We start from the raw sequence: 12539 nt of genomic DNA on the forward strand, positions 1-12539 counted from the left end.
TGCGATATTCATGAACAACCGTCTCGTTCTCCGACGAAAGGGTCTCTTGGACTGTATTCGTCGGGGGGGTGGTGGCCTCATGTTGAGGGCTTTAAGGGTCAAATTCCGTGACCTTTAAAGCGGGCTTAGAAATATATATATATATATATATATATATATATATATATATATATATATATATATATTATATATATATATATATATATATATATATATATATATATATATATATATATATATATATATATATATATATATATATATATATATATATATATATATTGTGTGAATGCGACAGTTTCGCTTCGACCAGATAATACGTATTTTAAATCGACAAAATCGAGGTTTCGTATTCTCCTATTTTCTCCTCCAAAACTGGACCAATTTTAAAAAAAAAATCATCATCGGTATGAAAAAGATATTTTCTGTGCAACTATTTGCGTATTTTTTTTTTAAATCGACCGTTAAATAAGCACGCTGGACTCTTTTCGTGGGTGTAAAAAAGAGGCGATTTTATAGATGTTTGGCGGCTCCTAGCTCCTATAAAAAATAACTGTTCAAAAAAATAAATCGATAGATGCATTCCAATGGTGGATATCCATAGTTCTTCTATCCATAGGATAGCACATTAAAAAACAATTTCTCTAGTGCCATAATTGAGCAAGGGAGAAGTCTAATACGTTTGTATGAACAAGGCGCTGGTGTCCAGCCCTCTTAAGTCCCGACCGTTACAAAGATAATAAAATAAATTCGCAAAGAAAGCACTACACTTTGTTGTTTATTTGCTATAAGGCGGCCTTGCAATCTATACTCTTCTAATTTGGAAAGATATATTGATCTCTTCAGTCGAATTACACTTTTTTCAATAAGAATTTGTTTATTATTTTTCATCTTTCTCCATTTGAAACCTAGCCTACGAACGATAACTCTTAACGAAGAAATTGCACCTTTAAATTTTAAACTATCTTTCAAAACTTCTAATGACATTTGTAGGGTCGGAAATGTTTTATGAACTAGATGAAAATCGTAGATAATTCGCCTGATGACCTCTTGATCAAAACTATCCACTGTAGTTATTTTTGATAACCTTACACGATTTTTGCCCGGTGTCCTTAAAACAACTCGCACAGTCGATGAAGATGTGGATGCTGCCGGATCTGATGACTAGTCACCGGACCCAGAAGGTGCCGCGTATTGTTCAATGGTTGTAAATGCATTGTTAAAGGTTTGCCGAACCTTTTTTACAAAGGATTTACAACAATGGAACAATGGATAACACTGTGACTATCCTACCTCTACTGATGACTCTGAATATATAGGTTGTGTCGTTGATGGCTCCGATATTGAAGGTTGCGATGTTGGCGGTTTATTAGCCACCACAAATTGATTTCGTACTTCACAAACAATTCGCTGAACACTTCTTTTAGAAACACCAGTCGCTTCCGCAGTTGAAGCATATAAATTTTTCATAAAACTATTTCTTTCGTCACATTCACTATTCACTATACGATGCATGAAATAGTTGAAAACATTATACATAATTTCGTGAGATTGTCCCGTTATTGTTTTCCCAGATCCAATTTTATTACAAAGCATTTTACTATCATATATCCACTAATTCTAATGCATTAACTCCAATTAACCAATTAGCAAACAATATAAGGACGCGTTACGTCAGTTTGTGGGGGTTGATCGGTGACTGACCAGTGAAACTGGAAAAAACCACCCTGTAGTGCACACTTTGAGCAATACAAAAAATAATTGTTGTTTCTGTCATGCTCGGAAAGTGGGTGCGTATGAAAGGGACCAACTGATTGTCCTAGAACACAGATACAAAAAATCTTATTCATATCTTCACGGACACAATATACGTGTTTGTATTGGTACGTGCCAGCTTTCGCTGCACGAGCTATAGGAAATTTAATCTAATTCAAAAGCTTCTTTCCAAAATTAACGCAATATAATAATCTCGTAGATTTGGACATTCGCTAAGTATTTCCCACGTGTTTTGAACAGGATCGTACACCTGTATTTTAGTATTAGTCGTACTCCCTGAAAAATATATCAATAATCGATTAATTATACACAAACTAATTTATATAAATTCCAGGAATCGAACGGATGCCAGGAATCGAACGGATATAGTTTGTGTAAACTCACCAAAACATATTATCTTCTCATTGTGATAAATTGCCTGAAATCCACTATCTTTTACAGGCATATTGCTTACTTCAGTCCAACTGTTACTGCTTGGATCGAATTTTTCTACTTGACCGATGCAGAATAAACCATAGACACCACCAATGCAATAGATTGAATCGTTGACAACAACCGCCTAAAAGCCGGAAAAAAATTAATTATATACTAGTTAAAGAGTTCGTTAAAAATAATGATTATCGGAATATATTTATTTCGAATCGAACAACAGTATTCTGTTACTTTCGGTTGACGGGTGTTCACCAAATTTTATATAATTATAACTTGGTATTAATTATCGATTCTGAATTCGGATCAATTTAAATCTCGAAGTCAAATTTTCACATTATCACAAAACATATTCGCATAATATATTTTTTTATATATATAAAAATATTTTGTCTTCCCCGCGCCCCCAAAGCTGCTGGGCTCAGGGCGTCAACCCCCCCCTGATGATGCACTTTTATGGTGCGTACGCACCAAGCCAACGAACGGCCCACAGGCCAACTTTAAAAACCAGTAGCGTACAAAATATCGAAATAAAAATTAAATTTAAAAATTGAAATTAAATATCAAAATTAAAACTATTATTATTATATTAAAATTAAATTCAAGTATCAAAATAAAATTATAATCATTATATTAAAATTAAAATTAAATATTGAAAGTTAAAACAGAACATGCACAATTTAAATAAATTTTCGAGATTGACCTAAAATTAGATCATCAACAATCACATACAGGTAATCCTCGACTTTTGTTTGTCGAAGATGTTTTGACTTACGAAGATACGCACTAAGATCGAAAAAAAATCAAAGAATTATTATTTTTACTTCCCCGTAATGCGCAGTTACTGAGAATATATCATGTATTAGTATGGGTGATCCAACGATTTTTGCTAACCCGGGGTGTTGTCGGTCACATCAAACGGATTTTTTTATTCTTCAATTGTTTCTCTCGTCGAAATAAATCAAGTAATTAAATCATTTCAGAGGTAAAATTTATCGGATAATGTGTGATTACTAATTTTATTTCGACGAAAGAAAAAAAACCCTTTGACAAATCACCGACATCCGACACCGCGTTTTTTTATGAATTGTTTTTTTTTATCGATCATCCAAGTGGAAATACAGTAACATCTCGTGACGACTTTAACAATATTTTTTTTCGCTCGTACGCAGAGAAATTATAATATTTCTCTGGTTTTAAATGCGGTATCGTCGTAATTCAAAATATTGTTGTAATTCAAAACATCAACGATGATCTAATTTTAGCTCAATCTCGCTCTTTAGCTTGATTTTGATATTTAATTTCAATTTTAAAATTTAATTTTTATTTCGATATTTTGTACGCTACTGCTGGTTAAAAAGTTGGCCCAAAATCGTCGTTGGTTTAGTCCGTAAGCACCATTATATAAACGTTCAATATATTCAGATCAGTAGACAGTCATTAATTATAATAAATCATGTGTTATTTTTTGTATTAGTTATATATTTATTATTTATTTATTTTTATTTATTTATTTATTTATTCTAAACAGATCATTGTGGCATAACAGGGATTCCTAAAGCGCTACAATGCTCAAAAAATATAACACAAAAAAATAAAAATAAAATAAAAATTAAACATAAACATAAATACATCCATACATAAACATAAAAAATAGCATTTAATAATAACAGATAAAGTAAAAATATCAAATAAAATATAGCATAAGGAATGCCTTGCACCTACAGCCAGTTTCAATAAATATGTAAGAAACAACTACAAATACAAAACATCCCTGTAAGGCCCAAATGGAAGAGAGTTAATCAAAATTTCACTCATAAATCACAATCAATCATGAAAACAATGATGAGCGCAGACTACCAGATAAATGGGTTAGACTAATTTCCGACAATTTACGCTCACTAAGGTGGAAAATATCACATTCAGTCTCGGCAGCAACGATTTCATTAAGAAGTCGAATAGCTCTTGGAATAGGAGCCATTCGAAAAAGTACTGTGCGGGCAGGAGGTACAGCCAGCAAATGATGATGTCTACCACGCACATAGTGATTAGGGACATAAAGTCCCAACTGCTCCAGCAACAACGGGCATGACGTATTACCACGTAAGAGCAGGAGAACGAAACGAATTAATGAGAAGTTTCTCCGAAGTTCAAGGGAATTATACCCCAGCATGCCCAAAAGGAAAGGAGTGGGGTAGAGATATGGGTAATACCCATATTCTTTCCTATATAGGAAACGAAGAAATGCTTTTTGCACTTTCTCAATCATCAGAGAGTAATTTGCTTCATGCGGATTCCACACAATCGCATTATACTCTAGCTTACTTCTCACAAGCGAATTGAAAAGCAAGCGAGAAGACAAAGGATTGGAGAATAATCTTGCATATCTCAAAACAAATCCAAGTCGAAGAAAGCAAACGTCAGCGACTTTCTTGATATGGTTGTGAAAGGTGATCAAAAGTGATACCCAAATCGACAATAGATTCCACACGCTTCAACAAGACGGATCTAATGGAATATCCGTGACAATAGAGTGAATATATGAATTTAAACTTACAGTTAAGCCATATCTTTCCCATTTCATCGGTCTTAACATCGTCCATTGATTTGCATTTGGGTCGTATACTTCAACCGAACTTAAGGTACTATAAGAATCAGAATACCCGCCAAATACATAAATTTTTCCCTTATAGACTACTGAGGCATGACGGTGTCGATATTTCTTCATGGAGGCAACAATTTTCCAGCTGTTTTCAATGATATTATACCTGAAGTGAAACAAAGAAAAATCTGTATTCATATTCCAAATTCAATATTGGAATGATGTGAAGACTATCACGAAATGCACTAACTCTTCAACAGTGTCCACGGAATTCAAGTACAGTCCACCGATGACAAAGATTCTTTCGTTAATAATGACTGATTTTGAATTACACCTTTCCTTGTTCATCGGTGCTAAGTCGGTTAACTGTTTTGTGTGTAAATTGAAGGAATAAACCTGAAAAAGTCAAGCTTTCAAGTATTTTTTCTGTATAATTAAAGTTATTTCAAAACGAAACTTAACGCAAATTCAACAATATTTTTTTTATTAATTTGGGACAAAATACGTCGAAATAAAAATAAATTTAATTGCATCGATTTTTTCTTTAATTCAAACAAGCCCTGGGGTGACATCAATGGAAAAATAAGATTTTATAAGTTTTTGTGAAATTATTTTCATTCAAATAATCTATACCGCGAGACAAATACAAGTATTTTAATCATGCACATAATACATATATACTACAAACATTTAATATAAACTAAAATAAAAAGTAAAAATAAATTGAACATGTAAAATTAAAAAAAAAAGTGTAATAATTTACATTCTCGTTCATTCATGTCTTGTAATTTGGAATTTAAAATATTGGACTATAATGAAAAAATCACGCAACACGTATATAAGCAAGAAAATAAATACAAAAACAAGTAGTATGTGTAAATATTAAAAACAGGTCTAATATAAAAGAAAAATCCGATTGAACACAATGATGATAAAATAAAAAAAAAACGTTTATTCGTTTTGAATGTGTACTTTTGAATTTGTGCTGATCCTGCCTTCGATATTATTTTTAATTTAGGGTGTATAATTATATTTAATATGTCTATCTTGTAATTCAACGCTTCTTATTTTATCAATAGTTGTTTTACCCGGCTTCGCTCAGCATTTGTAATATAAACAGCTTAAACATGGCGAATCTAATAGTAAATATTCATTTGTTTTTTTATTAAATTTATTTGAATCGAAAAAAATATAATATTCAACCAATTGAATTGTTGTCATAGAAACATTGTTTTGTTTTCGAAGTCCCCAACCAAAAATACTTAAATACAAATACATAAATACAAAGTCTCTTTCGAAATTATATATCAGATTAGTGTGTTCTATCGGATTTTTCTAATACATTAGACATGTATTACTTGATTTTATATTTATTTTCCTGTTAATATTTATTTATATATGCGTTGCGCAATTTTGGCAATGCGCTATTTTGGTGTGCGCGGTTACGTCCAAGCGATTTTGTCCCGCGCGGTTTTGTGACGGCGCCGATTTTTAGCAAATTTTGGTATAAAATACATTTCTAAAGCGAGTTAAACAATATTTAAACGTATTTCAAGATTTATTTTAAGTTTAATATTTATTATGAAAAATTATTTCCAATTTGATCCTTAAATTACAATAAAATTTAATTTGTTTAAAGTTTCTCGGTGCCATTTTCCCGTCATCGAAAGATAAAAACCTTGTTGTTTTGTTATTATTTGTTTATTATTTTGGTTATTTTTCCTTATGTAAATTAATGACTGTTGGAGGGGGGGGGGGGGCATTGATTCAATGTACATATAACAATAATAACGATAACTTATGAAGTATGTATAATTCCAAACCTGATCATTCAAACCATATTCTTTTATTTGCCATCCACCAAATATAATTAAATGATTTTTAAATATCTCTGCCGAAAAAGATCTCATATTTATATCAATTTTAAAGAAATTGGTCCATGAGTTAGTAGTAGGATTGTACATTTCGATCAAACCAGATGTCTTAAATAAAATAATACACTATTTTATATGTATGTAACATCAATCGTGCAAAAGAAACATATTTATTCTACTCACATCAGAAGAACGTCCTCCCACAATTAAAACTCGTTTATCGAAATTTCGGTAGTCGGAATTCATCAATTTTAGAGAAGGTCTATGTTGGGGAAATTGGTGCCAAAGTATGGCATCTAACAGTAATTGACATTCTTCAACCGATTCACAGCACAGGGCCCTCACTTCTTTCAGTAAAAACTTCAAAAACAAAACAGACACAAATATCAAATCTCTGAAATCGACACATTATTAGATACATACATATGAAAATTAAAACCACCAACCGAAACAGAACAAAATGGTAACCTTAAACATTTCATTAATGAATACAGATCCTTCTTCCTGTTGATCCAATCATGTTTAACCCACTGAGATAGCCCTTTGAAGACCTGCTGTTCTGATAACGCATACAAGTTATCCGAAGAAAGCAGTTGTTTCACATTCTCAACTGACAAATTCAGAAACCGTATATTCGTTGTTATCTTAAAAATCAAAACATTTATTTTAAATATTTTTTCAACAGCACTATTTAGACACGTTAAGATTCCGACGTACGTCTAGAAAATTATTTATAAAATAATTATCAATATCTTCGAGTCTTTGTGATACTTGACTGTTATCTCGAAATATTCTTTCAACAAATAAATAGCAATAATCTTTGAGCTTATCTAACTGCCACAACTCAGCCAATTTTACTATGTTTGTTATCTGCTCTATTTGTAATTCCGCTGTAAAAAAAATAATAAAACTTATCCATTGAAGTACAAAGAAAATCATTAATTAAAAATTCGTTCCCACTCACCAATAGTCCCCTTATATAAGAATTCAATAGCTTTGCTCACAGATATTTCTCGGATACCCTCAGTAGGCATATCCAATACTCGTGTATAATCATTCAATAATCGTCTAAAGAACGCACTCGCCATATGCAGAATTGACTTGTGAACTGCATATCTAAAAATTGCATTATAAATTAAAATCAACAGGTTTACAATGTTATACTTTTGAATTCGATGAAAGTCATTACCTTTTGTTTTTGATTATTAATTCGATATCACTATACATATTTTGCGCATAGAAAATTTGCATCCATTGTATGTGGGAAAATCCATGCTTCATTTGAGTCTGCTGATCGAAGTCACCCATTTTCAAAAAACGAACTTTAAGAGTTTACTTAAAATAAAATAAATTGGAACAGGACAAAGAAAGTTAGACGTACAAATAGACTGTTTTAACAAATGTGACCAGTATATGAAAATGTTTACCTTCTTGTATATTGAAGTCGTTCGCTCGAAAATTACTGTTGAAACTGTCGTATTTTGCACTATTTATACATTTTAGTGTGTGTGTGATAAAAAAATATTTGACACTATCTATCAGATAACAGGATGTAGACATTCGTTTACCTTTAATAGAATTCTATTAAAATAAAACAAAATGTTTGATTTTAAAGTTAATAAATTGTGTTCACAATTCATTTCAGGTCCATTCTAATAGCTGCTGATCGAGTGATCACGTCTATTTCACTTATTATATTATCATTAAGTATTATCTTATTTTAATTTTAGTGTTAACAGCATTTTGAATGTTGTAAAATATTATCTAGATTGCAGAAGTTCCGACAAATTTATTTGTTTTCATGGAAAAAAGTGCAACAGTGCAATATCTTATGAACTGATTTCTATTGCAAGCTGTTCTTAGTCGCGTGAAAATTAGAAACGTATTTATTTAAAGTGTTAATTCTACAGATGATAAATGATTGAATAAAATTCATGACATTGAATTTGGTCATCAGAGATGTATTTTAACTGATTCAAACTCAGAATCGATCACTGATCACGTTTTCATGATCTAGAAAAATGTGTGTGTGTGTGTGTGTATTTTGGGGATTTTTATCTGATACTGAAATTTTTATCAAAACGACGTAAATTTTTTGTTGACCTTAAATGGTACCTCACCATAGGTGTCCTCTTTTTTTAAGTTTTTCAATTAAATTATCACCCAAACGGTGAATTGAATAGGATTTAAATTTGTTTACATGTAATAGAAACTTTAAATTATATACCTCAATGTTTTTAAATATTTTTTTCTAAACCGGAAGTAGTACCTTTACTCTAGAGAATCGAGATTTTTTTATGTTTTTCTCAGAAACCTTTTAATTTTTTGAATTAAAATTTCATATCTAGAAGTTTAAGCTTAATACCAAGTTATGTAAAAAAATTGGTAAGCATACGTCACCCGGAAGTGGCAGTTTACTCTTTTATTATATTGAGTATAATTTTTTTTTCAATGTGATGAAAATAAAAAAAATTCACTATATTTAATAAACCGATTTTTTCCTCTTAGAAAAGTCAAAACTGTTGTAACCATGATTCTGTCCTCACCACTGAACGTATCAAGTTGAAAACAATTATATTCGTATTCTGTACTAACTTACAGTACTTAAGGTTGTGGCTAGAATTCGTAAACCGGAAGTAGTAATTTTTTAAAGCAATATTTAATTATTTTATTTTTACCTTTTTAATTATTTCTATTGTCTTTATGTTTAATGTGTATAATATATAAATTAACAAAATCCGACAACCGGAAGTAGAACTTATGTCTTGTGTAAGTTTCCCTACATTTACGCTCAATTTGTGACGAAAATGCTTTCATAAGCATTATGTGTAATATGTGTTCATTTTTCACAATTTCGTTTGCAATTTTTTATCGACGTTTATATAAATTTTAAATTGAATACAAATTTTATGACAAGAATTAAGCTTATATCTCAAAAATGCATATTTCTTTCATTTAAATTAAATACAAACATACATACATATGAATTAATAAATATATGTATGAAAATATGTAAGATGTAATAAAAACTGTTTCTAGTGATTTTTCAAAATTGAAACTCAAATATAAGTATTTATGCAATAGAAAAATACTAAATATATAAAAATGTACAACGACGATAAAGATATCGATATCCGATACTGATTGTCAGTGTAATAAGATTGGCGATGTTAAAATTATCACTTATATAATATAGTAATACACATTAACTCACTAGCATCGATATACTCATTTCGTAAATAGATTTTTTTATAACACAATTCATAAGTACGCATTAAGGTCTTTTCAGCATTCATATATAATGCACCAAAGAATACTGTCCGTACTTGCAGGATACCTGCTGCTGCCGGTTCGTGCTGGATAGGTATGAACAGATCTTTATATGTAATATGATCATTGATTTAGACTTTCGCCAATCATTTACCAATTGTTCATAGCAGGATCGTACTATCAAAAATTGAAGAACCAAAACACAATTACTAGTTCAATTCAATCAATTTCAATAATAGAACAGACGTTCTGTACTTACTTAGATATGTGTATATTAACCTAAGCAGCAGCATCAATCATGGTTAGCGTGTAATGCTTCCAATTGTGTGGTCATGGGTTATATCCATAGATTTATGGAAAAACCAGAAAAATTGCTTTTCCTTAGTTCGTCTGTTCCCTATGGATATTGTAAATAAGCTTTTTAATTTTATTATACGGTTTGACTCCTCGCTATTGCACTGACATCTATAGATATTACAATACACTATAATACAATAGTTGTATGCAGGGACCCAAACCGTTATTTCTTTCGTTCCAGTTCGGTAAAAACTATATGTATATGGTTTCATTTCCAGTTTCCGGTTATCGGTTTTCGGTTCTCTTTTATGTAATGAATTATTAGCAAGATAATGTAAACGCACACACACACACACCGTCTATACCTCTCTTTATACGGCTTTTCGCTATATCTTATTGGGATCATATACTTGATTAAAATGTCAAAGGAGAATATTTCCTGGCATGTGCAGCTTTGTGCTGGTACACTTCGGAATAGAGCACGGATTCTGATGTAGCTAAAATGCAGACCAAGTACATTTTTTTATTCATATTTAATTGAGTTTCTCTAGGCTTACCAACTTTTCATCGGGCCCTGCTTTTAGGAACAAAAGTGCGACAAGTTTAGAAAGAATTTAGTAGTCTGTTTTATTCTAGAAGTTAATTTTTACATGTATGGTTGTATTTACTCTTGCTTTTCAATTCACAGGTGTTTGAATCGCGCACTTTTGATAGCCAATATATAATGAGTTCATTGACAACTCGCGAGCTTCGAATATTATACATATAATTGTATTTAAATCGGAATCGTTAATATAATCTTTGATTGCTAATTGTAAAATATGCGCCACACATTTTATTCCAATGAGATAAGGGAAAGAAGAGTTCTCAATGGAAGATAGCATATTAATATTCTGGTTTTCTTCGTCTATTTCGGTTTCTCACAAGTTGCCAAATTTGATCGTATTAGCTCCATTATCTGTTTGATATCGATATTATATTTTTCGAAAAGTTTCAAAAACATATTTTTAATATATGTATTCATTCCTGTATGTTTGTCCATTAATTATATCATTCCCAAAGTACATACATATACATATACATATATTAATTTTACCAAACCGAAAAAAATATGTTTGTTCCGGTTTTCGGTTTTCGGATCGGTTCTGGTTCAGGTCCCTGGTATATACATACATATGTATACACGAAATCTAATAAATAAATAAATTGGCTTTACAATAAATATCGTCAAAATTTAGTCGTGAACGTCATTTGATTGTTTCCAAAATTTTCCCACTATGCTATACACGTTGATGTATCAGTATGTTTAATTATTTATATTAATCGAATTCTAGTAGTGACTATCCATATCCATTGCATTTACCATTCAATCAAAAGGGGTCCATAAACAGAACGATAATTAATGACGATTTTAAAAATGCCTATCATATATACATACATATAAATATGTATGTAAATCAATCAACTTTTGTTGGGCCATTTATTTCAAAGAACCTTTGCTAGAAAGTTTGGTGCGTTATTTAGATTTGTTACCTATTGATGCATTTAGACAAGATATACATATGTTTATTTGTTTATAATACACATATACCACAGTGTCTTTACAAGTTTATTTGTTTTAATACACATGTACCAGTGTCTTTACAGGTTACCCCAATACAACACTGTGACCAGAATATATATATATACAAGACAATGAAAGATTATCTTTATTATTCAAAACATTTCTGTATGTTATTTACACACCACAGAGGAGGTTTTTATGCAGATGATACCGCTTGCTTCACAAGTAGCAAAAAACCAGACACTGTTCTTAAAAATCTTGAATTTTCAATTAAAACAATGACTGAACACTTCACTAAGTGGAAAATTCAAATTAATCAAACCAAAACAGACGCCATATTCTTTAGTGTTAGAAAGCATAAGCCAAGTTCAGATCTGAAAATCCCCTCTGGAGAAAGTCTGATATGGCAGTCAGTAATAAAATATTTAGGAGTAACGTTCGATAAAAGAATGAGATGGGCACCTCACATTGAGGCAGCGAAATGCAAGGCGATGCGGGGTATATCCTCAATATATCCAATATTTAATCGCCATAGTTCTTTATCAACTCAAAATAAAATAAAATTATATCGCGCGCTCATAGCAGCAGTTTGGCTTAGTGATAGCGTATATATTTAGCATCACTGAGGTCATAGGTTCGTGTCCTCGCCACTGCTGGTTAGATTTGGGGGTTTTGTGACTCCAAATCGATCGTTTCTCTATCAGAGTTTGCCAATTTTATCTGATCA

At 31.2% G+C, this 12539-nt stretch overlaps 1 protein-coding gene across 1 annotated transcript; it reads right to left on the reverse strand.

Moving 5' to 3' along the window:
• Window positions 1-723: 723 nt before the first annotated feature.
• LOC143915318 (kelch-like protein 6) lies at window positions 724-8151 on the reverse strand. The gene is made up of 11 exons (XM_077435892.1): window positions 8109-8151; window positions 7871-7971; window positions 7646-7797; window positions 7399-7571; window positions 7128-7325; window positions 6865-7041; window positions 6631-6789; window positions 5058-5203; window positions 4763-4973; window positions 2161-2335; window positions 724-2052 (listed from the first exon to the last, which is right to left on the reverse strand). The coding sequence occupies exons 2-11, from the start codon at window positions 7960-7962 to the stop codon at window positions 1931-1933; spliced, it is 1605 nt and encodes a 534-aa protein (XP_077292018.1). The 5' UTR covers window positions 7963-7971; window positions 8109-8151; the 3' UTR covers window positions 724-1930.
• Window positions 8152-12539: the final 4388 nt, after the last annotated feature.

This window comes from Arctopsyche grandis, chromosome 8 (assembly GCF_051622035.1).
Source record: "Arctopsyche grandis isolate Sample6627 chromosome 8, ASM5162203v2, whole genome shotgun sequence".
NCBI classification, from domain to species: domain Eukaryota; kingdom Metazoa; phylum Arthropoda; class Insecta; order Trichoptera; family Hydropsychidae; genus Arctopsyche; species Arctopsyche grandis.